The sequence below is a fragment of the Anguilla rostrata genome, chromosome 6, assembly GCF_018555375.3.
Source record: "Anguilla rostrata isolate EN2019 chromosome 6, ASM1855537v3, whole genome shotgun sequence".
In the NCBI taxonomy this organism is placed as follows: domain Eukaryota; kingdom Metazoa; phylum Chordata; class Actinopteri; order Anguilliformes; family Anguillidae; genus Anguilla; species Anguilla rostrata.
Window position 1 is genome coordinate 3,858,262 of NC_057938.1, and position 27,860 is coordinate 3,886,121.

Here is a 27,860-nt window from a genome sequence, read left to right on the forward strand (position 1 = left end):
AATTTCTGGATAAAATGAAGTAAAAAAAAAAAAAAAAATGAAGGTTTGAAAAAACTCCACAACTCAATAAATCCACAACCCTCACGGCCTCTCAAAGTTGTCCTGAGAGCGTGCTCGCGGACCTGGCTGTTGTGCGGCGCGGGTTTGCGCGGCGTTAGCGTCGGCCTCGCTAGCTCTCCCTGGCGTGCCTCTGAGGCTGCGGCGCTCCTCTGTCCGCTCCCCAGGGGCTAATCCCCCCTGCTCATCCCCCTCACTGTGCTGACTCCGCGAACACGGGGATTAGGGCTTTAGAGTCGCGTCCCGCCACTGAAACCTCCCAGAACAACAACAGCACTGGTCACTCCTCCCGAGTCACCCTCCTTCCCCATACCCCCCCCCCCCCGAACCCCTATAGCCCACCCTTTTACAGACAGTAAGTTACCCCCCCCCCCCCCCCATACATACACTTCAGTGCTGCAGGTGACCAAAACAGTCGCTGTGAGATGCTTTTGCCATGGCAACCCCTGGGAGGTCACCGCCACGGTCCCTAATCTTCCTCCCTGCTGACCGTGTGGAACCAGCTCAATCCCCCTGAGCCAGCAACCAGGACATATCAATGACTAAACAGATCAAGTGTCTGTGTGTGTGTGTCTGCGGGCACGCGAGTGTGTGTGTGTGCGTGTGCATGTTTGTGCGCGCTTGTGTGTGTGTGCGTGTGTGTGTTTGTGCGCGCTTGTGTGTGCGTGTGTGTCTGCGGGCATGCGAATGTGTGTGTGTGTGCATGTGCGTGTTTGTGCGCGCTTGTATGTGTGTGTGTGTGTGTGCGTGTTGGATGGTCATGTGACAGGGAAGAGATCGTTTGGGCACACATGGTACATAAGCTGTGCCCAGGGCAGGACTGCCCACTCTCCAGCAGGTGAGAGCCACACTCTGCACAGGTGAGCGTATGCACACGGGTGAGCGTATGCACGCAGCCCACGGTGTTTCCAGCTTCACTCAGATGATTGCACTGCATGTGGGTGGGGGGGGGGACATTGGGGGTAATCAGGAGGTGTGCTGGTAGTAGATGGTTTTTTTGCGGTGGAATGGGGGATTGGTGCAATAATTTGGGGACCAGGGCAATAGTAGAGGGTGTTTTTGAGTGGGGCGGGGTATTAGGGCAGTGATTTGCAGGGTGGGTGGCAATAGAAAGTGTTTTGCTGTGGGATGGGGTGTTGGGGCAGTAGCTGGGCTCTGTCCCACAAGTCTGCCTCTATTTTTTCAGACGTGGGTTTCTCTATTTCGCCACTATGGGCCCCAAGCAGATGGTTTTTAAGAAGCTGTCCCGGGACAAATCGGTGAGTGCAGCATGTATCTCCTGCTTTACCCTTCCCTCTCCTGCAGCTGGACCCAGGAAGCTACACTGAGTCTACAGTCACTCCCAGATGGGTGTGTGTGTGTGTGTGTTTGTGTCTCTGTGTGTGTGTATGTCTGTGTGTGTGTGTGTGTGTGTGTGTGTCTGTTTGTGTGTGTTAATTAATTAATTAATTAATTCTATTGACATTAATTACTTAATCATTTGGACACGTGCCTTAAAAGGCAGAAAGCTCTAGAAACAGATGCAACTCCTTGCACACCCCCCCCCCCCCCCCCCTTAAATTAAAGTAATGATGTGTTCTTTTGGACCAGGTGGGGGTGTACATGGGGAGGCGGGACTTTGTGGATCACATTGACTTTGTGGACCCAGTGGGTGAGTTTGCCTGTTTTTACATCAGAGAGTCTGTGACCTGATTCTGTCACAGAGTCACTGAGCCACTCGTCCAATCAGTCCGTGCTCTGATCAAGCAATATAAAAACCAAAATGTGCTTCCATCATCGACGTCATCATAACTATTTTTGGAAAATAGTGATAAAAAATAGCCTACATTTAACTAAATTATTATTTTGATATACTGTGAGCCACCTCAGCTATCATAAAATGTGTCAGTCGCAGTTAACTTCTGTGCACCTGCTTCCCATTGATTCATGGAATGTATGTAACATTTTATAGCTGGACTGTAAAGTATATTTATCATCATACACCATGGAGGAGTAACGCTCCAATAAGAGCGTTGTAATGAATCTTTTAACCATTTGGTAATATATGCTCCTTATTTTAGAAATATTTTACCATGTTTTGTTTGTGTTACTTTTTCACAACAGTTATCAGCTATGTTTATCGGACTCTGAAATACATGCTGTACAGCCAATGTCAGCCAATGTCTCAGATGAATGAGGTTTTGTAACCCGCACTTCCATTGCTTGGCTCTAGATGGCGTTGTCCTGGTTGATCCCACGCAAATGAAGGATAAAAAAGGTTAGCATTTTTCTGGACAGTTTGAAGAAGCACTTCACCCGTTGTTCTTCCAGGAGTATGTCTGGTCATGGACTTGTCAAAAAGTCAAGAGTTTAAATTTTGGAGAATTCGTGCAGTTTGCCTGAGCTCTTTGAAGAGAAAATGACCTTGCTCTGTGCCCTCCTCCAGCCTACGTTACCCTGTCCTGCACATTCCGGTACGGCCCAGAGGATGAGGACGTCATTGGTATGAAATTCTGGCGGGATATTTACCAGCGCACCCTCCAGGTGTACCCTCCTCTGCAGGAAAAGGACAGGAGCACCCACACCAAAACGCAGGAGAAGCTTCTGCACAAACTGGGGGTCCATGCGTACCCCTTCTTTTTTGAGGTGAGATACTCACAGATACGAATGCACACGTATGCAATACATGCACCTAGGTGCACACATGCACACATTTGAAACATTCATTGTGAGTAATGGTGTGCAGTCAGTGTGTTCTGTGAGTGATAGTGTGCAGTCAGTGTGTTCTGTGAGTGATAGTGCAGTCGTGTTCTGAAGTCAGTGGCATCAGGTGTTGTGTGATAGATGCAGTCAGTGTGTTCTGTGAGTGATAGTGTGCAGTCAGTGTGTTCTGTGAGTGATAGTGTGCAGTCAGTGTGTTCTGTGAGTGATAGTGTGCAGTCAGTGTGCTCTGTGAGTGATAGTGTGCAGTCAGTGTGTTCTGTGAGTGATAGTGTGCAGTCAGTGTGTTCTGTGAGTGATAGTGTGCAGTCAGTGTGTTCTGTGAGTGATCGTGTGTAGTCAGTCTGTTCTCTGTTTCAGTTGCCAGACAACTTGCCCTGCTCTGTGGCTCTACAACCTGCTCTGACTGATGTGGGGAAGGTGAGAGTAATACAGTTTCAAAATCTTTTCCTTCTCCTCCTCCTCTTCCTCCCTCTCCTCCTCCTCGTCTTCCCTCTCCTCCTCCTCTTCCTCCCTCTCCTCCTCCTCCTCCTCTTCCTCCTCCCCTGTCCCTGCTCTCGTCAGGGCTGTGTTATACCGGTCGCTCTTTGTGGTTTTCCCTGCAGCACTGTGCCGTGGAGTTTGAGGTGAAGGCCTTTTCCTCCAAGAGCCAGGACGAGAAGCCTCCAAAACGGTGAGGCCTGACAGCAGGGCCGGAGAATCTCCCGTCGAGAGTCTGTGTGTCTTAAACCGAAGGTGGCTGTTCAGTGTCCCCCTCCCAGCAGCGTTTAATCTAATCCAATCTAATGCCGGAGATGTGCTGTATTACTACTCACCTATCAGCTTATATCACCTTCCGTGGTGAGGCTGGTGGATAGTGATGTCACCTGAGGTCAAAGGTTATCATCTGCTTTGGTTGCGGAGGTCTGATGCCTGCAGTCTCCCATGGCTGTGGAGGCTAAGGACTGAGTTGTGCTCTGGTGATTGAGGTTCGCTGACTGCGATTGCCCCCCCCCCCCCCGCATTGCCCCGCCCTGCCCCGCCCCGCCTCCCCCCGCCCCGCAGGAGCACGGTCAAGATGATGATCCGGAAGGTTCAGCATGCGCCCCAGCAGAGTGGCCCCGCCCCTTCGCTGCAGACCGCCTACGACTTTGTCATGTCCGACAAACCTCTGCTGCTGGAGGCCAGCCTGGAAAAACAGGTGAGTTTTCCCACCACAAGGCAAGGGGAACAGGAGTAACCAATCGCTGCAGTTTGAGAGAACGTAACTAACCAATCACCAATCGCTGCGGTGCACAGAATGCAACTGACCGGTGAGTACAATCACAGCCGGGAACATGTGTAACTGATCAGTGCAAGATTAACAACAGATAGAGTATACAAGTGTACAACTACAATTTGTATTCTCAATCGTAGACAAGCACGCTGATTCGGACAAAGCCACAGTATATCCAGTCACTGTGAGATGGAGAACAATTGCAAAATTTTATGCAGGGTGGTGATAAGGACTGACCAATCACCAGGACCAACAGGAGAAAACCAGGACTTGACTGTTATTTCATTGGATTACACATGAACTGATTTGTGGCAAATCTGAACAGCTCTCTCTCCACAGACATACTACCACGGGGAGAACATTGACGTACATTTGAACATCACAAACGACTCCAACAGAGCAGTGAAGGGCATCACCATTTTAGGTGAGACTTTTAAAGCTTTCGGACAATTAAACAGAATGTTCTCGAGGAAGACTAAGAGAGAAAAAGGAAGTGCAAGATCGGACGTGGTCTTCAGAGCATAGATAGAGTAGAGCAGCGGCCGACGTGTTTAATCTTTTTATGTTGAAAGATAAAGAAAGGGTTTTTCACCCAAATAAATATGTATTCTTTTTAAATGCAATTTGAAGTTGGATGAGTGCAATGGCCGACCTCTATATACATTTTATGTTAGCTATGCTCAATTTATGTTAACTGGCATCAAGCTAAAGCCCACCTGTGTCATCTGACTTTGTCCAACCCCCACACCCCCGAAACCCCCACCCACCCAGTGGAGCAGGTGACCAACGTGGTGCTCTACTCCAATGACAACTATGTAGAGCCAGTGGCCGTGGAGCAAATCTCGTGAGTGCTTATGTCTGTGAGACTTTCACTCCATTTCTTCAGCGCCGGTTCTCATTCTCAGACGAGTGCAGTGCCGCAGAATCTTGAACAATGCCTTCCTATTGGTCCAGAGACACAGTGGCCTCCGGTGACAGCCTGGACAAGGTATACACCATCCTGCCCTTATTGGCTAACAACCGAGAGAAGAAGGGCATAGCTCTGGATGGAAAGCTGAAGTATGAAGACACCAACCTGGCTTCCTCCAGCATGTGAGTGACCAATCAGGAGCTGGCAGGAAGTGATGCGCCCATTGGGAGTGCTGTATCTGTTGCAGTAAATATCTGGCTTGCTGTAGTCTCTCTAGCCAGTGCTGGGATGGTCACACTAGAAGTGCCTCACGTAGTATTCAGTCAGTTGTTGCATCACTCCAGACTGATGATCTCTAGTGTGTGTTGCCTATAAAACATTATAAAGAAATCATTTCCAATCGTTGCTTCATCCGTTTAGCAGTCGTCATGTTTCAACGATCTGTTTGGTTGCCCATATGAAACTCTCTCTCTCTCGCACTCTCTTTCTATCTATCTATCTATCTATCTCTCTCTCTCTCTCTCTCTCTCTCTCTCTCTCTCACACTCTCTCTCACTCTCTCTCTCTATCTCTTTCTCTCTCAGTGTGAAGGAAGGTGTGCTGAAAGAGGTCCTGGGATTGCTGGTTTCTTACAGACTGGTGGTGAAACTCAAAACTAGCGGGTCAGTGTGTGTGTGTGTGTGTGTGTGTGTGTGCGTGTGTATACATGTGCGCATTGTGTGTGTGTGCATGTGTGTGTTTTGGTGCACATACATGATTGCACACACTTACTTGTGCATATCCATATGCATCCTAACTGATGTTCTAATCCTAAGCTTGTGTTCTGCTTCTATCCATTCTGAATTAGGATGATTGGATTCAGGTGAGATTCAGGGGTACTGCTGAGGTGCTGGGGGAGCAGGTGTACCAGGGCTTAATAGAGCGATTCTAACGGGTTTCTGAAGCACAGAATGGTTACACAAAGGAACTATTGTGTACCTGGGAGGTGCTAGAGTATTGTTGAGGGGGTAGATGAGCATTTTGCCCATGCTTTTATCTAGAGTGACTTGCTTGGCTTTTTTAAAGTACAATCCTTTTTACGGCTGGCAAGCAATTTAGGTTAAGTACATTGCTTTTTGTTTCACATATTAACATACTTTTTTGCCTTTAGTTTTTTTAGTTTTGCCCTTGGTGAATTTGCATTTTAGCTCGCATTTCATCATTTGTGAATCACATTGTACTGTATATCATATGAAATATGCTGTATAAATATAGTTTGATATCTTGTAAGTTGTCTAAAAACCAACAAAGTACAATAGAAAGGGACAATAATGTTGAAAATAAAATCGCTAACATCTTATAACTGCTAGTGTTAACGAGTCAGTGTCTCTGTCTCTGAGTGAGTCAGTGTGTCAGTGAATGTGTTAGTCAGTGAGTCAGTGAGTCAGTCAATGTGTGAGTCAGTGTGTCTGTGTGTCAGTGAGTCAGTATGTGAGTGAATGTGTGAGTCTGAGTGAGTCAGTGTGCCAGTGAATGTGTGAGACAGTGTGTCTGTGTGTCAGTGAATGCGTGAGCCAGTGAGTCAGTGTGTCAGTGAATGTGTGAGTCTGTCTGTCAGTGAGCCATCCGTGAGTCAGTTCTGAAATCACCTGCTCTGTGCTCTCTGTGTTTCAGTGAGGTCCGAGCTGAGCTGCCCTTCCAGCTCATGCACCCCAAGCCTGAGTCAGGTAGGTACACCTGGAACAGGTGTGTGTGTGTGTGTGTGTGTGTGTGTGTGTACGCATGCGTGCATACGCTTACTGTGTGTATTTGCGCTTATGCGTTTGTGCATGCATTCATGTGTGCCTTCTCTATTCATATTTCATCTCCTGTCTATTACATCATATTACATCATCCATCCTGCAGAATGGTGAGCAGATCTCTTTATATTACTTAATATTAGCATGATACCTGCCTGTCTGTTTACTGATTGTGGCATTAGTCCTGTCTGTCTGTTTACTGATTGTGGCATTAGTCCTGCCTGTCTGTTTACTGTGTGTGGCATTAGTCCTGTGTCTGTTACTGAGTGTGGCATTAGTCCTGTCTGTCTGTTTACTGAGTGTGGCATTAGTTCTGTGTCTGTTACTGAGTGTGGCATTCGTCCTGCCTGTCTGTTTACTGAGTGTGGCATTAGTCCTGCCTGTCAATAAACTGAGTGTGGCATTAGTCCTGCCTGTCTGTTTACTGAAAGTGGCATTAGTCCTGTGTCTGTTACTGAGTGTGGCATTAGTCCTGTCTCTCCATTACTGAGTGTGTCAGTAGTCTCGTTTGTCTGTTACTGAGTGTGGCATTAGTCCTGCCTGTCTGTTTACTGATTGTGGCATTAGTCCTGCCTGTCTGTTACTGAGTGTGGCATTAGTACTGTCTGTCTGTTTACTGAGTGTGGCATTAGTCCTGTCTGTCTGTTTACTGAGTGTGGCATTAGTCCTGCCTGTCTGTTTACTGAAAGTGGCATTAGTCCTGCCTGTCTGTTTACTGAGTGTGACATTGGTCCTGTATGTCTGTTACTGAGTGAGACAGTAACCTTGTCTGGTGCTGTTACTCACAGTCGCATCTCTCTGTGTTAGGCAGTGTTACACCTGCAGCTGTTAATCCTGTTCTTGCCTGAATCAAACACAAAAAAGAGGGAGATCACCAGAGTCTGGGTTTTCAATTTAAGTAAAACCCTCATTGACCATGAAGGGCATTATTGGGCAAATCATGAGCATGTTGTTGTACTGTGGGTGCCTGATTTTGGGCGTCGGCCTGTCTCTTGACACACGCAGTGAGGGTGATGAGGAGGTGGTCTGTGACGAGTTGAAGCACTGCTCCGTTAAGGGAGGAAAGGACAATGAGGAAGAGGAGGAGGGCAATGCATCACCAGCCGAAGGGTGATGACATCACCTGGTGGTTTTGAGTGTGTCTGTGTGTCTGTGTGTGTGTGGGGGGGGGGGGGGTGGTGGTGGGTGTCTGGTGTCGGTCTCTAAGGCCAGGAAGCTGATGAAGCCCAAACAGCAAGCAGCACCAGATTTTCCAAATACATCAAAAAGGAACCTTTTACTTTAAAAAATCTAAACAAAAGCAGGAGATCGTGCAACAGGTCACACTTCTGTCACATGACTTGAGTAAGGCCCACACGATTCAGTCAGTGAGTTATTTAAACTTTCAAATCCATTAAGGGATGGGTCAACCAGATTACTGGTTTTAGTGTTTTCAGGCAAGTTAGTTATTATAGCTAGTTACCACTTTCATTTTTCAGCAAGGAAACATGCTATCAAAAGCTATTTAGTTACTATTGATTGAGATAGTCTTTCACTGAAAGCTTTTAAGTTTATAACATAGCCAGACATTAAAATCAATAAGGTCAAAACTACATACTAATGATACAATCTTCACAAGACTTATTGCTATATGTATTTTTATCGTTTTTGTATATTCACATCCACCACGAAAGTAATTTCTGTTCATTTTCAGCACCACAATGACAGACAAAGAGTTCAGTGTTCCCTGGATTCTTGTGAATCACATAGCAGAGAACCATGTTATTGGATTATTGGATGGATGTAAAAATCATTTTAGCTTTATGTTTGCAGGGTGCACGGGTGTCCCAGAGATGTAACATTAAAATTTATTTTAATATGGGTAAAATGGTGATTGTAAATCTTTTTTAATGCTGAATTCATTTTTTGTAATACTGAATGCAACTTGATTATAATTCCATAATTGCAGTAATTTGTGACAGTTATTAAAGGCCTGTGTTTCCTGTTCTTGCTTTCAGTTTTTTCCTGTCACATAATATTCAGGGGAACGATGTTTGTTGGTGTGTGTGTATGTGTGTGTGTGTGTGCATGAATGTGTGTGTGTGTGTGTTCATTTTAAAAAAATCTGTGAACTATTTAAAACACCTAACGCGGGCGGCCAATATTTCTGAAATATAAATATAAAAATACTCTGAGGTGTGTTCACGCGTAATTTATGGTTGAAACGATTGCCAATGGGACTTTCCAAGGCCTCTGCAGAAGGGCTTCCTGGGGTCCAACCTCTTCACAGACACCACACGGGGTCGAGGGCCTTCTCCTTCAACATTTTATTTTAGGAAGGATAAAAAATTATACAGAGCAAAATAAAATCAACACCAACAAAATAATTGTCATAAAAATAAAATCTATGAATCACATAAGATAAATCCCTCTGGTGCAAGGAGTGGGCGTGGTCTTCGGATTCCATTTTCTGTGCTATGGGAGCTTCAAATACTACCCCTGACCTCTGAACCCTGACCTTTGGCTTCAGAGGTCCCTCTCGTTTGACATCACATTGACTTGCCACCTGTCTACAGGTACAGCCTTACACAATCCACCAGCCAGTTGCACACAAGCAAAGCCTCCCCCTGTGGCCATCTTATGTATAGACAGTAATACGTATTCAGGGACTTTTCCAGACTCAATGCCCTTTATATTGTGTACTTAGAATTGAGCTACAGAATGCAAAACCTGTAAATCTGCTCAAGGTGGATGTCTGGAAACAGAAAAAGTTCTGTTCCCAGATTTCTCGGCAAGGTGTTTTTAATTGTTTTTTTTGTTTTTTTTTGGTGAGCTAGTCCTCTTTCCAGTATCAGTGAGCCTCTAGTTCAGGTTTAAAAAAAAAAATATTCAGCTGATCATAACTGATAAATAATTAGATTTTTATAGTTTGGCAGATTGCTATTGCAAGTGTCTATGGTTTAAACAGCCACAGTTGGGGAAGAAAATCAGTGAAGACACATAGGACCACCTGCCTCAAGTGTGGGATCTTTCTGTGAGCAGTAACCGATAGAGCAGACACAGGTGACAGGTACACACAGGTGAGTTCACTTATTTAATTTATCTGGATAAAGTATGACTGGATAGCAGCTATTTATGAGGGATAGTGTATCAGTATATATTGCTTATAATTACATAGAGAAATGTTGAAGACTATCAGAAAGTTATGGACGGCTGTCTCCGAAAGGTCTGTCGCTATGGTAACTAGCCTGAAGTAGGTTGGAGAGAGACGAGTGTTTTGGGGGGAAGGTGGGGGGGATGGGAGTCCTCCTTAAACAACCAATTGCCTCTGCTCCTGTCTCCTAACACCACCCCCCCGCCCCCCCCCCCTGCACGAACAATGAGAGGTGATTATGACTCTGGGCCAGGTTTAAGGCACGGGGGTGGTCAGGCCATCCATGTTGCCCCAGTCGTACTCGTCCCCAGATGGCGGGTCAAAGAACTCTCGGATGAGCGGCTGGTCGCAGACGTCGGGGTGGAGGAGGTAACCGCTGAAGGTGCTGCTGCTCTCCTTGTCGGCGTACATGCCGTTGCTGAAGGCGTCCTTCACCTGCAGCCACACCCTGTCGAACTGGGCCAGGTGCAGCACCACCTGCTGGGAGGCGGTGCTCAGGCTGGCGGGCGCGGTCGTCTTGACGACGGGGTGGAAGTTCGCGAACAGCCCCACCTTCAGCACGGTGTTGTAGACGGTCAAGTGGTAGCTGAACACGTACGTGCCGTTGACGGGGGCGACGTAGACGCCCGTCATGGGGTTGTAGTGCCCCTGCATGTTGTAGAGGATCTTCCCAAAGGGCACTGGGAGGTTGGGGGCGGGGTATACGTCATGTAACGCTGCAGAGAACGCTGATTGGATGGCAGGGGTACAAGGCCCTGGCATTCCCATCATGCCATTACCTCCTTGCTCCCCCTTTGGGCCAACAGCCCCCTTCATGCCAACGAGGCCAAGGTCCCCCTTTTGGCCCTTGGGCCCCGGTGGCCCCGCGGCGCCATCCGCGCCGTTGGTGCCGTTCCGGCAGTTGCACTCCCCCTTCGACCCCTGATCCCCCTTCATCCCGTCTCTCCCTGGATTTCCAGGGGGCCCCATGTCACCCGTGTCACCCTTCTGCCCCGCGGCCCCTGGAGGACCCGCGATCCCGGGCAGCCCTCGTCCCCCCGAGAGCCCGGGCAGCCCCGGGTCGCCCGTGGGGCCCTGGGTGATATCGCACGAGGCCGGGCACTGTCCCGGCTCACCCTGGGGCCCATGTTCACCTGGGGGCCCCTCTATGCCCGGGTCCCCCTTGTCCCCTGTGAACAAAGAGTGGCAGGGGTGAGCCCAGCAATTGCAGTGTGAATGGAGATTTGGAGACTATGCGTAACCCTCCTTCCTCCCGCCCCCCCCTGAATTTTGGCTCACCCTTATAACCAGGGGCTCCCTTGGCTCCCGTATATCCTCTGAGCCCCAGGTCCCCTTTTCCTCCTTCATCACCTTTTTGTCCTGAAAGCGAGAGGCATGTGAACAAGCGCATGTGAATGCACAATTGCCCAAAAACTTTATAAGTCTGAAAAAAAAAACATGGAAACAATGTATTGCTCAATGAAAAGAGTAACAGAAAAAAACCTTGAGATAGGAATGCAGTTTACAACCGGGAGTGTTGAGCCAGTGTACTCAGTGTACTCACAAAGTGTTCTTGGGCCAAATTAGTGTAGTCACAGCCCTGTTGGGTTGTGTGCTAATGCAGTCACAGTCCTGTTGGGCTGTGTGTTAATGCATTCACATTGTGTTGAGTTGCATGCTTACCCTTCAGGCCCTGGTGGCCTACGAATCCAGGTCGCCCTCTGAACCCAGTGAAACCTCTTATCCCAGGACTACCCGGACTTCCTGAAGAGAGATGGGATGGGGTGAGCTTCATTAATATTGATTCTGCCCCTCTAATTCATTCATGTTGGGAGTAAAGGTCATGTGGAACAGCAAAAAGGTGGATTAAAAAGTCGTACAAATATGTCTTATCGCCCCTTTCAATGAGTAAAATCCAAAACCCTGAATGCACTCTCGTGTATTGGCCGATATTCTCATCAAGTGAAAATAAATTACATTATGGGCATTCAGCAGCCACTCTAACCAAGAGCAACTTACACAGCTTTTTATTTGTTTATTTTTGGTTGCATTTTTTTGTTTGTTTATTTTTACATAGTATTGGATACATACTGAAGCAATGCAGCTTAAGCCATACCTTGCTCAAGGGAACTACTGCAGTGTTCTACCAGAATATCAGGGCCTCTACTTTTTGGGTACGAGGCCAGTTGTTTAATCGTTATACTACACTGCCACCCAAATTTAGCCAAATTTAGCGTGTAAAATGTAGCCGTGCTGTGCTCACTGTAATTTCTTCATTCACGTTCATCCACGCCTCTTTCCGGGCAAGAAGCGGTGTAACGTGCGTGCGTGCGCGTGCGTGGGGGGTGGGGGGGGGGGGTTGGGGGGGTCATGGTCACCTGGCAGGCCGCGGTCACCGCGGTCACCCTTGGGTCCCGCCTTGCCCTTGCAGTGGGAGCAGACGCAGAACCAGGGCACGCTGTCCATGGGCGGCGGCACCGGCGACTCCAGCAGCATGTCGCAGTAGGACATGTCGGGCTGCAGTCCCGTGGGCAAGGGCTCGAACCCGCGCATCACCCCATCGGTGTCGTTGGGGAGGCGGAGGTAGTCCGGGGGCGGGGTGGGCATCATGGGCGGACCCATGCGGCCGGGATATTGGTGAGCGGGCACCGTCGGCATTGGGGGGGGCTCTGCCATGTGGTTGTCTCCCCACGGTTTGCGACCTTTTGTGTAGACGTGTTCTGGACGTTGGGGGGGCTTTCTGTTGGTGTTGTGTTCTGGCATTGGGTGACCCTTTGTGTAGGCGTGTTCTGGACGTGGGTGGGGCTTTGTGTTGGTGTTAGGCTCTGCCATTGGGCGACCTTTTGTGTAGGCGTGTTCTGGACGTGGGGGGGGCTTTGTGTTGGTGTTGTGTTCTGGCATTGGGTGACCCTTTGTGTGGGCGTAGTGTTCTGGCCGTGGGTGGGGCTTTGTGTGGGTGTTGTGTTCTGGCATTGGGTGACCCTTTGTGTGGGCGTAGTGTTCTGGCCGTGGGTGGGGCTTTGTGCGGGCGTGGTGTTCTGGCATTGGGGGGGCCTCTGTATGGTGGTAGTGTTCTGGCATTGGGGGGGTTTCTGTGTTGTGTCCTGCCATTGGTTGAACCTCAGTATGGTGGTAGTCTTCAGGCATTGGTTGGGTCTCAGTGTTGTGGTCTGCCATTGGTTGACCCTCAGTATGGTTGTGGTGTGGGGGGGTCTCTGTGCTGGGGTTGTCTTCTGCCATTGGTTGACCCTCAGTATGGTGGTAGTGTTCAGGCATTGGTTGGGTCTCAGTGTTGTGGTCTGCCATTGGTTGACCCTCAGTATGGTTGTGGTGTGGGGGGTCTCTGTGCTGGGGTTGTCTTCTGCCATTGGTTGACCCTCAGTATGGTGGTAGTGTTCAGGCATTGGTTGGGTCTCAGTGTTGTGGTCTGCCATTGGTTGACCCTCAGTATGGTTGTGGTGCGGGGGGGTCTCTGTGCTGGGGTTGTCTTCTGCCATTGGTTGACCCTCAGTATGGTGGTAGTGTTCAGGCATTGGTTGGGTCTCAGTGTTGTGGTCTGCCATTGGTTGACCCTCAGTATGGTGGTAGTCTTCAGGCATTGGTTGGGTCTCAGTGTTGTGGTCTGCCATTGGTTGACCCTCAGTATGGTGGTAGTGTTCAGGCATTGGGGGGGTCTCAGTGTTGTGGTCTGCCATTGGTTGACCCTCAGTATGGTGGTAGTGTTCAGGAATTGGGGGGATCTCTGTGCTGGGCTCGTGTTCTGCATGTGTGTAGTGTTCCTCCATTTTATAGGGCTCTGTGTCAGGGTTGAATTCTTGGGTTGGATTGAGCTCATCCGGTTGGTTGGGGCTTAGGGTGGGGTTGGGTACGGCTAAAATGAGGGCGGGCCAGAGCAGCCCCAGTAGGATTTTCCTCACCTGGCCAGGCATGGTGGGGGAATGGAGGGGGCGGGGCGGTTGGATTGGGGGTGTGGGCGGGCATGAAGAGATGAGGAAGATAGAACACAATGAAAAGCAGGGAAAGACAGAGGAGTACAGAGAGAATTAAAGAAGGGATACCAAGAAGGGGAAGCACAAAGAGGAGGATGAGGGATAGGTGGTGAAGGAAAAGAAATTAAACAGAGAGGGGGGAGAGAAGAGGAGGATAAGATCAAAGATGGAAATTTGGGCACGGTGAAATAACAGTGGAAAGAAGGTGCAAAGAGAGAAAGATTTAGACACCAGTTTTGTGCTGCATTTCAACTAATTAAAAACAAAAACATCACATTTGCGAGGGAGCTTTTCATCAGAATTCACAAAATTTTCATACATGTCACTGCTCAAGCTTTCAAGACCTCGCATTCAAAAGTGGAAATCCTCAGCAGAAAACTAACTTTCTAGTCCTTTTCTAGTTTTCGCACCACTTCCAAAAAAACAGTCTGAGGCTATCTCAAACTTTGTCAAAGTTATTCATTACACCGTGAAGCTTAAACACAGGTTTACAGGTTTGTGAGCAGATTTTTATTTTTTATGGCCAGTCCTATTTTGGAAAAGAGGCAAGTCACATCTCTCTTACCCTTTGAGAATATTATAAATGCGAGCAGACCCAGTAGCTGTTGACTGATAAAACCGCAGCTTTAAAATAATAAGGACTAACTGCTGTCTACAGACTTACAGTTATATGCACACACAGACACACACAGACTTATTTATAGTAACCAAGTATTAATAAACAAGTATTGATATTAAAATGAGTATTAATCTAAAAGTCAATTAATGTTTAAGGCACATAAATTAAACTAAAATTGAATTTCGTTTACTGTTCTGGTTACGCTAACATGTCCCAAACACACTTCTTACATAATGGGTAGAAACAGGTCAAGAAACCGATTGAGGTAGCCGGTGATTCAAATGCCTGTGCAAGCAACGTTCAGACAACCGTGACAGGGGTCTACCACTACCACACTCCCCACTCCCACTCCTTTCCCCCAAGCTCAATCCACTTCCACACCTGCCTCGTCTGGTCAGCCAGCACACCTGTTTGGTTCAGTGTCATATCCATCCTCTACCTGGTCTACAACCTCCTACCCATTGCGGTTCACCACCTCACCTGCGCCCCAGGACTGTATTAGTACTCACCAGTCCAACGGATAGCGGAGCCATTGTCCACCAGTCCACACGTTCCTCCAAATGATCTCCTGGGCACCACGGTGGGCCAATTTATAAACCTCTCCCAAAACCAACCCGGAGTGCTCACGCTGACGCCCTTTCGTCCTCCAGACAATTCCCGGGGAGGACAGAAAGCGATATCTTATTGTTTACACAGACAGTGAAAACTGGGGCTTCTGCCTCTGTGCTGAGGCATGTAAGGTGACCTCGCTAACATCTTGGATAGTGGCGCACATCGGCACAATAAAATTGCAACAAAAAAAAAGAAAAACTCTTCGGTTTGTGAGGGCGATATTGTTAGGCTGATGCGGAGGAGATAAGGGGTGTCAGACGGAAAGACGATCTTTTTGGGGCATCGGTTGCGACAACTCTGGCCTGAAATACAGCTCAGGCGTCCTAATTCTAACTGTGGGTCTCCACGGGATAACTGAGACCAGAGATGATCCGTTCACTTCTGCCTGAGAACGGTGTCCACAGCACTGTGGGTTTGCGCAAGTGGACAAGGTCACAATTAGGATAGATAGGAAGGAGGAAAGCATCAGGAAAAGGCCCCCGTCGTCATTTCTTTACCGAAAGGGTTTCGGGTTTTCTTGATTCTAGATGCACACTTGAGTTGATTGGTTATATGTGCGTTCTGTTGCTAGGCATGCATTCTCACTAGTTAATTTCATGCTAGCTTATCTGCACGGGGGGGGGGGGGGGGTGGTTGGATGCCAAATCCCCTTGCGTAACTGTGATCTGATAACATTTCTGTACTTTCCAGCCCATGACAGCATTGCTCCTAAGGCCAGCCCCAATGGTGCTATGACTCTAACAGCAGAACTACAGCGGGGTTATAACTCAAAAACTCTGACTCCAGAACCATAACTCCAGCACTGTGACCACATCACCATAGCTCTAGCACTCTGACCACAGTACTGTGACTACAGCACTATAACTCTAACACTGTGACTCTAGCCCCATAACTCTAGCACTGAGACTACAGCACCATAACTCTAACACTGTGACTCTAGCCCCATAACTCTAGCACTGAGACTACATCACCATAACTCTAGCACTGAGACTACATCACCATAACTCTAGCACTGAGACTACATCACCATAACTCTAGCACTGAGACTACATCACCATAACTCTAACACTGTGACTCTAGTACAGTGACTACGGCACTGTAACTCTAGCACTCACTCCAGTGCCATGCTTCCATTGCTTTAAGTTAATCACAGGACTCCAGTCCTATGATTAGTTCTAAGCCCCCGGAGCTAGAGTTCTGTGACTCCAGCACTATAGCTAGCACTTTGACTCCAGTCCTATGACTCCATGACCAGACTCCCACTGGACTATGTCCACGAGATGTGTCTGTCACATGTGACAGGAACCCAATCAGTCCTCCAACCAGAGAGCCCACATCCACGGCAAACAATGGAAACTCTCCAGAGTGGGGAGAGGGGAGAGGCACCCCTGAGGACCACTGTACCGAATAAACACTGGACGTGCTGAGGACTGCCTCACCCCACCTCTCTAGCTCTCTCTCTCTCTCTCTCTCTTCCTGCCCGAGTAACCGGACACCACCCTATTCATCATCCACCTCTTCAAAAAAAAAAAAAAAAAAAATTAAAAACAGCACATGAAACCCAATCGCAGAGACAAAGTATGGGACACAATGGAACACTGGAGAAGAAAGGCCCCAAATCAAATAACTGCCCTCATTTCCACAAAAAAACAAGACAAATATCTCTCTGCTAAAACGCGGTGAACGCTGCCCTCCTGGTCTTTGTTCTGCTAGCGCTACAGAGCGGGGTTTCACTGCTTTCATAAGCCCATCAGCATGGCACCATTCTATCATGCGATGCCCTGGACAGAGCAGTTCTTATATTCTCCATTCCCACCTCCACCCTCACCCCACCCCCCCCCCCCCCCACCCCACCCCCGCCTCGTGCTTTGATCTGATATTTCAAATTCAGGATGTTATGGTATTTTTTTTGGTTTATGGATTTTTACGGTTGTTGTTTAGGATTTGGATTCTTGGTTCTTGGTTTGCATTTTGCACTTCGCTTACAGGTCTGGAAATGTTTTTTGCTAGGTCTGGCATCTCAGATGGGTGCACTTACAGTGTCCGCTAAATGAATTTAATGTAATGTGATATAATGCACTGATCACCCTCCAGCATGGTATTGGTCACGTTTCAATACCCTCCATCACCATTTCCGTTTTAGATAAAAAATAAAATATGACATATAATAATATAATAACAATATATTATACAAATTATATTTACATTTTCAAAGTGAAATTACAATGCTTATATTTTTTGGTTGGTTTTTTCATGCCAAATATTATTTTATATTTTTTATATTAACATAAAAATAACTGCTGGCTACAAAGAATCCCATCACAGTGGTTTGAAAATTGGTAAAATGTATGAAACATAGTAAGCCTTTATACTAAAGAAGGAGGAACGACAATGCTGGTTAACTTTTTTTATTAATGATTTAGGACTTTTTCGGGAAAAAAAAGAATAGAATGTTAAATGCAAAATCATATGTATGAAGTCATTAAAAAAGAAAAATGTTCTCCCTAAGAAAACATGCATGTATTAGAAATTTTGTATGGTCATGGGTACACATGCTACTAGACATTTTTTTTTTTGCTTCATTCAAAATCAATAAAACTCATGTCCCAACCTTTCTTCAAGCTGCTGAACACAACCGTAAACTTGCCTCAACCCTCAGACTTACCGTTTTCCTAACCCTAACCCTAGCTGAACCCTAATTTGAGCCCTAAACTCTAATTTGAAGCCATTGGTACCATTGAAAACACCTGAAAACCCATTTAAAATGGATGGAAAACAAGGTAAATATTATGAATACTGTAATTTAAATGCAAAATCATATGTATGAGGTCATTTAAAAAAGAAAAATGTTCTCCCTAAGAAAAACATGCATGTATTAGACATTTTGTATGGTCATGGGTACACATGCTACTCGACATTTTTTTTTTGCTTCATTCAAAATCAATAAAACTCATGTCCCAACCTTTCTTCAAGCTGCTGAACACAACCGTAAACTTGCCTCAACCCTCAGACTTACCGTTTTCCTAACCCTAACCCTAGCTGAACCCTAATTTGAGCCCTTAACTCTAATTTGAAGCCATTGGTACCATTGAAAACACCTGAAAACCCATTTAAAATGGATGGAAAACAAGGTAAATATCATGAATACTATAATTTAAATGCTAAATAATATGTATGAGGTCATTTAAAAAAGAAAAATGTTCTCCCTAAGAAAACATGCATGTATTAGAAATTTTGTATGGTCATGGGTACACATGCTACTCGACATTTTTTTTTTGCTTCATTCAAAATCAATAAAACTCATGTCCCAACCTTTCTTCAAGCTGCTGAACACAACCGTAAACTTGCCTCAACCCTCAGACTTACCGTTTTCCTAACCCTAACCCTAGCTGAACCCTAATTTGAGCCCTTAACTCTAATTTGAAGCCATTGGTACCATTGAAAAAACCTGAAAACCCATTTAAAATGGATGGAAAACAAGGTAAATATCATGAATACTATAATTTAAATGCAAAATCATATGTATGAGGTCATTTAAAAAAGAAAAATGTTCTCCCTAAGAAAACATGCATGTATTAGAAATTTTGTATGGTCATGGGTACACATGCTACTAGACATTTTTTTTTGCTTCCCCTAATTTGAGCCCTTAACTCTAATTTGAAGCCATTGGTACCATTGAAAACACCTGAAAACCCATTTAAATGGATGGAAAACAAGGTAAATATCATGAATACTATAATTTAAATGCAAAATCATATGTATGAGGTCATTTAAAAAAGAAAAATGTTCTACCTAAGAAAACATGCATTTATTAGACATTTTGTATGGTCATGGGTACACATGCTACTAGACATTTTTTTTTGCTTCATTCAAAATCAATAAAACTCATGTCCCAACCTTTCTTCAAGCTGCTGAACACAACCGTGTACTTGCCTCAACCCTCAGACTTACCGTTTTCCTAACCCTAACCCTAGCTGAATCCTAATTTGAGCCCTAAAGTCTAATTTGAAGCCATTGGTACCATTGAAAACACCTGAAAACCCATTTAAAATGGATGGAAAACAAGGTAATATCATGAATACTAAATTTAAATCAAAATCATTGTATGAGGTCATTTAAAAGAAAATGTTCTCCTAAGAAACATCATGTATTAGAATTTGTATGGTCAGGTACACATGCTACTGACTTTTTTGCTTCATTCAAAATCAATAAAATCATGTCCCAACTTTCTTCAAGCTGCTGAACCAACCGAAACTTGCCTCAACCTCAGACTTACCGTTCTAACCCTAACCTAGCTGAACCTAATTTGAGCCCTAACTCAATTGAGCTTGGTACCATTGAAAACCTGAAACCCATTTAAATGGATGAAAACAGGTAAAATATGATACTTAATTTAATGCAAATCTATGGAGTCATTTAAAAAGAAAATGTTCCCTAGAAAACATGCATGTATTAGACATTTGTATGGTCATGGTACACATGCTACTGACATTTTTTGCTTCATTCAAAATCAATAAACTCATGTCCCAACCTTCTTCAAGCTGCTGAACACAACCGTAAATTGCCTAACCTCAGACTTACCTTTCCTAACCCTAACCTAGCGAACCCTAATTTGAGCCCTAACTCTAATTTGAAGCATTGGTACCATTGAAACACCTGAAACCCATTTAAATGGATGGAAACAAGGTAAATATCATGAATACTATAATTTAAATGCAAATCATATGTATGAGGTATTTAAAAAGAAAAATGTTCTCCTAGAAAACAGCATGTATTAGAATTTTGTATGGTCAGGTAACATGCTACTAGACTTTTTTTTTTGCTTCATTCAAAATCAATAAAACTCATGTCCCAACCTTTCTTCAAGCTGCTGAACACAACCGTAAACTTGCCTCAACCCTCAGACTTACCGTTTTCCTAACCCTAACCCTAGCTGAACCCTAATTTGAGCCCTTAACTCTAATTTGAAGCCATTGGTACCATTGAAAACACCTGAAAACCCATTTAAAGTTGATGGAAAACAAGGTAAATATCATGAATACTATAATTTAAATGCAAAATCATATGTATGAGGTCATTTAAAAAAGAAAAATGTTCTCCCTAAGAAAACATGCATTTATTAGAAATTTTGTATGGTCATGGGTACACATGCTACTAGACATTTTTTTTTTTGCTTCATTCAAAATCAATAAAACTCATGTCCCAACCTTTCTTCAAGCTGCTGAACACAACCGTAAACTTGCCTCAACCCTCAGACTTACCGTTTTCCTAACCCTAACCCTAGCTGAGCCCTAATTTGAGCCCTAAACTCTAATTTGAAGCCATTGGTACCATTGAAAACACCTGAAAACCCATTTAAAATGGATGGAAAACAAGGTAAAAATCATGAATACTATAATTTAAGGGCTATAACATAATAAAGACACATCCTGTCCATTAAAAGCACATTATTTTTATTCCAGTCTGAAGTGGTAGTTTAATCCTTTGAAGATTAGTTTTTTTGTAATATTTTTTTATTTATTTTAATTTTAAGTGAGTGTTCCAAAACTTCATTGCTTTCAATTACCAGTAGTGATTGTTATATCAGCATTTGAGTGTTCAGTTAAAAACATTATAATCACATATTTGTGACCTTACGCCTTAAAGGGTTAATTATCATTTAAGCATTTGGTTTAATGAATAGCGATGAACTGTTCGGAGGTTTGGAAGAAGTCTACGAGGACAGGCTTACAAGGACACACCCACCCACTGAACAACAAGCGTATAATTCTGCCATTGGGCACTTTCACGCGTTGCATTATTGAGTAACCTAATCTAAAATAAACAGGCACTTGTATAAACAAGACGCACAAAGCTTTATATTCAGAATTCCCTGTCATGTCTTCTAATGCATTCAACAACCTACATTCAGTAAATGATACCTTGAGGTGTGAATTGAGAATTAACTGTTATTGTAAAGTAATATTGTTTCCCGCCAACACCCAAAGGATTCATTGCCAATGCAGGTCCTCCCTTTTATGACTTCCCCACCTTAGGTTGCCATGGAGTCATGTCTAGATAGTATCTAATTCTCAGACAGGGCTGCCCAACCCTGTTCCTGGAGGTCTATGTCCTGCAGGTTTTCACTCCAGCCCTAACAAAGCGCACCTCATTCAACAGCTGGAGATCTCTTTGAGCTTCTAATTAATAGAATCAGGTGCAGCAAATTAGGGTTGACATGAAAACCTATCAGATGGTGGATCTCCAGGAACAGGGTTGGACAGCCCTGGATTCTCCTGTTACCATCAAGACCCTGTAAAGTGGCACCAAGGACACAACACACACAGGAGCTGACAATCTGGATACCAGATGGAATGTCTTTGCTGCAATTCGCTTCTCTTTCCATCTGGGAACTTATTTCGGACTTTTAAGGACAAACATAAAGCAGGAAAATCAGTTTGGTGGCACCCCCTGCAGAAAGGAAATGGGATAGCAGGAATATGATAACCATAGATATTTACACTAACTAAACAGGATAAAGGCACTTCTCTGCGTGCTCAGCTTGAATTTTTACAAACATAATCACAAGTTCTTTCTTTACATGAGCCACATAAGCTTGTTTGGCATTGAAAAAATATTTTAAAGAAACCAAAACTGTATTCTATTTATAACTTATAGTGAATTGATGACTCCCCATTAAGTAAATATTGTTTATCTACAAGTCTGTTATGTGGGATTAGCTCCACCTAGAGGAAGTGGTTGCATGTGACTGCTATTATGATGCATTGTAATGATGTAGATCTGTCATCGTGCAACATTGAAACTCAATCGGCCAATGGCGTACATGCATTTTTGTGTAATGTTCTGATTGTCCTGCACCCTCTGTTCAGAGGGTAATAACACATGTTTTAAGTGACTTTGTTTTTCTGTGATGCACATCAACCATTACAAAACATAAGAGAACAGGCTAATGAGGCCATCTTGGATCCTTGCTTACACGTGATCTGTAATGAACTCACACGCTCGCGTCCTGTTTGCTGACGAAGGCTGTGGGAGAATGACATCACATGCCTTTTCTGTGTACCGTCCTGATATGGAAACACGGACCCTGTCCATGAGAAAGCTGGCAGTGAACCTTCATTTGTGTGTTCCTGTTTGTTGGTGTGTGGCTGGTGTGTTTTGGGGGGGGTGGGGGTGGGTGGTGGGGGGGGGCAAGTAGGCGGGGCTTGGGCCCCGTGCAACAGTCCTTGTTGGATAAAATCATATGAACACAGACTGTGGACTCGCTGTAAACATCTGAAGTTAGTCATTAACGCAGTTTAAACACTGCACCGTCATTTTTGCCCTGGTCCTTGTCTCCCGAAATGTAAGTAAAATGCATTTTAATGTTTTATACGTGCATTTTTATGAATGTACCTTTTTTGCTCGAAGCTGGATATTTTAGACCTTATTCCGTCTCACATTAGGCTGCTGATTCAGAGATGCAGATTTGTTCTTTTTTTTATGGGGAAACAAATCCAAATTGTGGCAAGAGAACAAATCCTTTGGACGTATCTAGAATCAGCTGGTTGCAAAATTCTTTTTTTTTGGAACCATATATCAATGTTAACCAAATAAAAAAAGAGGGGTTTTATATTTTGCAAACAAATTACTACTTTTTTTTTTTTTTTAACATTTTTACATCTTTTAAAATGTATATTTTTGAACAAATAGTTCTGAATCTATTTTTGACGACGATGACCTAAATATAGTGAACATAAACAAACTAAAACTGGACATCTTGCACCACAGCCTGTATTCAAAGCACTCGATCCCTGCGCAGCTTGTGGACTTATTAGTACACTCACCTCTGATTTATACAGTTTTTTTTTTATGACAGAAGGTTTTTTTTCCAGTTGGAGTCATGGGGCAGTTGTTCTTCTGCATTTCCGTCCTGGTTGCCCTGTGGTCTACGAGAGTCGTCGGCACGTCAGGTAGGCCTCACGCCGTATCCCTGTAAATGCTGCAGTCCGATCATACAGTCGGGGTGTCGTTGACATCATCATCGAGTGTCCGAGACCTTTATGGGTCTTTGTCGGGGTGTATGAGGTCTCTGGCTCTTTCATCGAGGATTTTCTTTTCAGCTGTAGGTGGTTTTTTCTGCAAAGCTTTGTGTGAGAGTGAAGCTTCCATTCCCATGACAGAGGGTATGACGTCATATTAAATGGAGTCTTGCAACCAGCTGATTCTAGACATGTCCATAGATTCTTTAGAACTGCGAGATATTCAAATGTTCCTTCTATCCTTTCTGCATTAGAGCTGGAGGAACTAGCCTTGATGAGCTTGGAGCTGGAGGAATTAGCCTTAAAGAGCTTGGAGGTGGAGGAACTACCCTTAAAGAGCTTGGAGCTTGGGAACTAGCCTTAAAGAGCTTGGAGCTGGAGGAACTAGCCTCAAAGAGCTGGCAGTTGGGTGATCAACCCATAAAGAGCTGGGAGCTGGGTGGACTAGCCTTAAACAGTTTAGAGCTGGGGAAACTAGCCTTAAAGAAATTGGAACTCTGGGTGACTGGAGCCTTAAACAGCTGGGGAGCTGCGAGTGGACTGGAGCCTTAAAAGCTGAGGAACTACCTAAAGAGCTTGGAGCTTGGGAACGAGCCTTAAAGAGCTCGGAGCTGGAGGAACTAGCCTTAAAGAGCTCAGAGCTGGAGGAACCAGCCTCAAAGTAGACCCTAGAGCTGGAGGACTAGCCTTAAACAGTTTAGAGCTGGGGAACTAGCCTTAAAGAGATTGGAACTGGGTGTACTAGCCTTAAAGAGCTGGGAGCTGGAGGAACTAGCCATAAAGAACTTAGAGCTGGAGGAACTAGCCATAAAGAACTTAGAGCTGGAGGAACTAGCCTTAAAGAGCTGGGAGCTGGGTGGACTAGCCTTAAATAGCTGGAGGAACTAGCCTTAAAGAGCAGGCAGTTAGGTGGACTAGCCTTAAAGAGCAGGCAGTTAGCTGAACTACCCTTAAAGAGCCGGTCATCAGGTGGTAGAATCTGTGATGTTTCGGCCCGGCAGTGTTCTACAGCGGCTCGCAGGCCAACGCCGTCCTGAGGACCAAGCGGGCCAACAGCTTCCTGGAGGAGCTGAAGCCCGCATCCCAGGAGCGCGAGTGCGTGGAGGAGGTGTGCGACTTCGAGGAGGCCTGCGAGATCTTCCTGACCCGAGAGGCCACGGTGAGTCGGAGTGTAGCGCAGTGGGTAAGGACCTGGGCTCGTAACCGAAAGGTCGCAGGTTCGATTCCCGGGTAAGGACACTGCTGTTGTACCCTTGAGCAAGGTACTTAACCGGAATTACTTCAGTATATATCCAGCTGTATAAATGGATACAATGTAAAAGTTGTGTAAGTCGCTCTGGATAAGAGCGTCTGCTAAATGCCTGTAATGTAATGAGTCCCGACAGGGTGATTAAAAACAAAAAGAATTAAATAATAATTTAATAGCCGTCATTTAAAAGCATGTGAAATTAATACAGGACAACAGCATCTACAGCTGATGATGTGCGACAGGTGATGTCATACACATGGCTGACCAATCGGCTGATGGTGTTTTCCTTCTGGTTTTTCCATTTTTTTTTTTTACAGCTGGAGTTCTGGACTGTGTACACGGGTAGGTGGGTCCCGTCTCTGATTCCACGTGAGCGCATGAGTGTGGTTTGGCGGGGGGGGTCGAGCGCTAAGTGTGTGCGTGTTTTGGGTCCCTCAGACGGGAACCAGTGTGAGAAGAACCCCTGTGTGAACGGGACCTGCGTGGACCAGTTCCAGTCCTACGCCTGCAAGTGCAACCCGGGTTTTGAGGGCAGACACTGTGACCAAAGTGAGCACACATTTCCGCTTGTCTGTGCTGGCGAGCTGAGTTTAATTGCGGTGTCGGTCTGTGTGTTTGTCTGTGTCGGTGTGCTGTGTTCAGTCGTATGTTGGAATGTGTGTTCAGTCAATGTGTTGTTTGTGTTTGCATTGAAATGCATTCAGATGCCTGTTGATACGTGTGTATAGTCAATGCGTGGTGTTTGTTTGTTTGCGTTGGGGCTGATTCGTGTCTTCAGTCTATGTGTTTGTCTGCCTGTGTTGGTGCTCTGTGTTCAGTTGGGTGTTGGTGCACTGTGTTCAGTTGTGTGTTGTTTATGTGTGTGTGTGTGTGTTCAGTCAGCACAGTTTTTAACTGCACGGGGCATAACGGGGACTGTGACCAAGTGTGCCGGGAGAGTGAGGACGGAAAAAGTCGCTTCTGCAGCTGTCTCTCTGGATACCGTCTCCAAGACGACTCCAGAACCTGCATCCCCGCAGGTAGGACATCTCATCGCTCATTTTCTTTGCTTGCACACCCACTCTCTCTCTCTCTTTCTCTCTCTGTCTCTCTTTCTCCCTCTCTCTCGCTCTCCCCCTCTCTCTCTCGCTCTCTCTCTCTCTCTCTCTCTCTCCATCCTCCCCCCCCCCTCCTCTCTCTCTCTGTGTCCGCCTGTGTGCCCAGTGTAGATACACTCTCCACAGTGGCTGGATTGATGAGCGTGGAAGGGCTGATTGGCCTTCACACTCTCATGTGTGTGCTTGTGCAGAGGAGTACGCCTGTGGACAGCAGATCGTGCCCCGGGTCACGGACGAGAAACCCAGGGTGGGGTTACAGCCCTGGATGGTGGGGGGAGAGGTTGGGAAGAAGGGAGAGAGTCCCTGGCAGGTGGGGTGCACATCTTTCCCTCTGTAAATCTGAAATAGGACCCACACTCCCCCTGTGTTTACTGTTTTCAGCTATGCTGTCAAAACACAACTTCCTGGATACATCTATCCTACCAAAACACACCATCCTTACTACATCTATCCCACCAAAACACACCTTCCTTACTACATCTATCCAACCAAAACACAACTTCCTTACTACATCTATCCAACCAAAACACAACTTCCTTACTACATCAATCCCACCTAAACACACCTTCCTTGCTACATCTATCCCACCAATACACAACTTCCTGGAAACATCTATCCAACCAAAAAAGAAATTCTTGCATTATTATTTGCATGTATATATATGCGTGTCTGTGCATGCACGAACATGTGCGTGCGTGTGTGTGTGTGTTTGTCTGTGTGTGTGTGTGTGCGTGCGTGTGTGTGTGTTCCCTAGGCGCTGATAATGAATGAGAAGGGGCAGTTCCACTGTGGGGGGGTGCTGATAGACCAGTTCTGGGTCCTCACTGCGGCTCACTGTCTGGAGACCAGCAAGCGGTTCAGCGTAAGACTGGGTGGGTAACTCTGACTGCTGACCCACACACATTCCCTCTTTCACTCCATCTCTCTCTCTCTCTCTGCACTTTCTCTTCTTTCATACCCTTCTCTACCCTTCAAGACCTGTTTGGGGTCTCAGTCAAATAGAAAATAGGTACATTTTTGAAGCACTCTCCCACTGAAAGATGTTATGATCCAAAATATAAAAATGACTCCATCCTGAATATTGGTGAGCACAGTTTACTTCAGAATTTTCAGGAATTTATACTCCTGTCTAAACTGGGTGAAATTATTTCAAACAATAATTTGAGTGGGTAGAATGATACTGCACGTTGCTAAGAAGGAGTTGGGTTCACAAAGAGGCAAAGAAATATTCATATTTAGTTACTGGACTATGCTCCCTGATTAGAACATTTTCATTTTCATTGCTGGTGAAAATAAAAAATGCTACTGCAAGTGCAAGTTGTGTAATATATTACCATATCTATTTAGAGGCGACAGGTATTAGATCCAGGTTTGACCTCTTCTCTGTCCACCGTCCCGTGCCGTCCACTGTCCCACAGGAGACTACGAGCGCTTTAAAAAAGAGGGCACGGAGGTGACCATACCCGTGGACGAGGCCATCTCCCACCCCGACTACGACACGGTCACCGTGGACAACGACATCGCCCTGCTGCGCCTGGAGCAGGCGGTGAGCTACACGCCGTACATCGTGCCCGTGTGCCTGCCGGACCGGGGCCTGGCGGAGCAGGTGCTGCACCGGAACGGCACCCGGACCATCGTGACGGGCTGGGGCAAGCAGGACGAGCTGAAGAAGCGGTTCACCTCGGCCCTCAGCTTCATCGACATCCCGCTGATGGACCGCGCCCAGTGCGCCCGCTCCATGGAGAACAACATCACGCGCAACGTGCTGTGCGCCGGCCAGCTGGGCCGGCGGGAGGACGCCTGCGAGGGCGACAGCGGGGGGCCCATGGTCACGCGCCACCGGGGCACCTGGTTCCTCATCGGCCTGGTGTCCTGGGGCGAGGGGTGCGGCCGAAGAGACAAGGTGGGCATCTACACCAAGGTCTCCAACTACCGGGAGTGGATCGACAGCGTGCGCAAAGGGCACGCTCCAGCTGCTAAGCCCGCCCCCTCACACTAACCCCGCCCCTAAACTCCCCTCCTGACCCCGCCCCTAATGTCCTGGCCCCCAGACCCCCACGCAGGGGGTAAAGGTAGCAGCCCATCTATGGTGCGAGTCTACATTGCTTTGTAAAATAAACTGACACTTTGAAAAAAAATGTCACAGGTTTCTCATTTTTTTTAGCATCCCTTTAACAGATAATATAACTGACTGGTTTCCAGTATTTCACCTGAGAAACACACGCATGCCCAACCGTGTGTGCGCGTGTGTGTGTGTGTGTGTGTATTGTGTATATGCATGTGTGTGAGGGAGAGAGTGAGAGAGAGGGAGAGAGAGAGAGAGAGAGAGAGAGAGGAGAGAGAGAGGAGAGAGAGAGAGAGAGAGAGGAGGAGAGGGAGAGGAGAGAGGAGGGAGGGAGGAGGAGGAAGAGAGACAGCAAGATTGAACTAAGGACAGAGGAATTGAAGGGAAGAGATGCAG

The 27,860-nt window shown here is 46.0% G+C and overlaps 3 protein-coding genes and 1 long non-coding RNA gene across 17 annotated transcripts; 2 read left to right on the forward strand and 2 right to left on the reverse strand.

The window, feature by feature from the left end:
• Positions 1-764: 764 nt before the first annotated feature.
• saga (S-antigen; retina and pineal gland (arrestin) a) lies at positions 765-7,968 on the forward strand. 8 transcript variants are annotated; one of them, XM_064341634.1, is made up of 14 exons: positions 765-895; positions 1,244-1,316; positions 1,648-1,708; positions 2,270-2,314; positions 2,483-2,682; positions 3,118-3,177; positions 3,363-3,430; positions 3,802-3,937; positions 4,352-4,436; positions 4,784-4,856; positions 4,967-5,104; positions 5,507-5,584; positions 6,576-6,632; positions 7,706-7,968. In XM_064341634.1, exons 1-14 carry the CDS (start codon positions 849-851, stop codon positions 7,812-7,814), a joined length of 1,230 nt encoding a protein of 409 aa, XP_064197704.1. In that variant the 5' UTR covers positions 765-848; the 3' UTR covers positions 7,815-7,968. The 8 variants fall into 8 exon arrangements, 6 of the variants coding, with proteins under 6 accessions (XP_064197704.1, XP_064197701.1, XP_064197702.1 ...); XM_064341631.1 differs by having other exon boundaries at positions 776-917; positions 7,706-7,966; XM_064341632.1 differs by having other exon boundaries at positions 776-917; positions 6,576-6,628; positions 7,508-7,848.
• On the reverse strand, positions 6,860-7,501 carry LOC135258269 (uncharacterized). Of its 4 annotated transcripts, none has more exons than XR_010330933.1 (5): positions 7,417-7,501; positions 7,318-7,349; positions 7,156-7,251; positions 6,934-6,995; positions 6,860-6,899 (listed from the first exon to the last, which is right to left on the reverse strand). It is a non-coding gene; the product is annotated as an uncharacterized LOC135258269 (long non-coding RNA). The 4 variants fall into 4 exon arrangements; XR_010330932.1 differs by having other exon boundaries at positions 7,285-7,349; XR_010330935.1 differs by having other exon boundaries at positions 7,318-7,382; positions 7,417-7,489.
• A 1,026-nt stretch (positions 7,969-8,994) lies between the features above and the next one.
• Positions 8,995-15,586, reverse strand: LOC135258253 (inner ear-specific collagen-like). Its single transcript, XM_064341628.1, has 5 exons — positions 14,930-15,586; positions 12,191-13,729; positions 11,496-11,576; positions 11,112-11,192; positions 8,995-11,002 (listed from the first exon to the last, which is right to left on the reverse strand). Exons 2-5 carry the CDS (start codon positions 13,116-13,118, stop codon positions 10,089-10,091), a joined length of 2,004 nt encoding a protein of 667 aa, XP_064197698.1. The 5' UTR covers positions 13,119-13,729; positions 14,930-15,586; the 3' UTR covers positions 8,995-10,088.
• A 6,674-nt stretch (positions 15,587-22,260) lies between these two features.
• On the forward strand, positions 22,261-27,537 carry proca (protein C (inactivator of coagulation factors Va and VIIIa), a). 4 transcript variants are annotated; one of them, XM_064341638.1, is made up of 9 exons: positions 22,261-22,377; positions 22,907-22,984; positions 24,055-24,212; positions 24,620-24,644; positions 24,741-24,851; positions 25,181-25,321; positions 25,591-25,709; positions 26,154-26,271; positions 26,818-27,537. In XM_064341638.1, exons 2-9 carry the CDS (start codon positions 22,915-22,917, stop codon positions 27,396-27,398), a joined length of 1,323 nt encoding a protein of 440 aa, XP_064197708.1. In that variant the 5' UTR covers positions 22,261-22,377; positions 22,907-22,914; the 3' UTR covers positions 27,399-27,537. The 4 variants fall into 4 exon arrangements, with proteins under 4 accessions (XP_064197708.1, XP_064197707.1, XP_064197709.1 ...); XM_064341637.1 differs by having other exon boundaries at positions 22,270-22,377; positions 22,891-22,984; XM_064341639.1 differs by having other exon boundaries at positions 22,276-22,381; positions 22,894-22,984.
• Positions 27,538-27,860: the final 323 nt, after the last annotated feature.

What these genes read in the sequence shown, in the direction of transcription:
- saga (XM_064341634.1), top strand. Translation starts at nt 849, where the DNA reads ATGGTACATAAGCTGTGCCCAGGGCAGGACTGCCCACTCTCCAGCAG. An exon ending in TGACTTTGTGGACCCAGTGG is followed by an intron (nt 1,709 to 2,269) that starts GTGAGTTTGCCT and finishes GCTTGGCTCTAG; the next exon opens with ATGGCGTTGTCCTGGTTGAT. An exon ending in GTGAAACTCAAAACTAGCGG is followed by an intron (nt 5,585 to 6,575) that starts GTCAGTGTGTGT and finishes TCTGTGTTTCAG; the next exon opens with TGAGGTCCGAGCTGAGCTGC.
- LOC135258253 (XM_064341628.1), bottom strand. Translation starts at nt 13,118, where the DNA reads ATGGCAGACCACAACACTGAGACCCAACCAATGCCTGAACACTACCAC. An exon ending in AGGCCACCAGGGCCTGAAGG is followed by an intron (nt 11,193 to 11,495) that starts GTAAGCATGCAA and finishes TCTCGCTTTCAG; the next exon opens with GACAAAAAGGTGATGAAGGA. An exon ending in GGGAGCCCCTGGTTATAAGG is followed by an intron (nt 11,003 to 11,111) that starts GTGAGCCAAAAT and finishes CTTTGTTCACAG; the next exon opens with GGGACAAGGGGGACCCGGGC.
- proca (XM_064341638.1), top strand. Translation starts at nt 22,915, where the DNA reads ATGGGGCAGTTGTTCTTCTGCATTTCCGTCCTGGTTGCCCTGTGGTCT. An exon ending in GTTCTGGACTGTGTACACGG is followed by an intron (nt 24,645 to 24,740) that starts GTAGGTGGGTCC and finishes TGGGTCCCTCAG; the next exon opens with ACGGGAACCAGTGTGAGAAG. An exon ending in CAGAACCTGCATCCCCGCAG is followed by an intron (nt 25,322 to 25,590) that starts GTAGGACATCTC and finishes GTGCTTGTGCAG; the next exon opens with AGGAGTACGCCTGTGGACAG.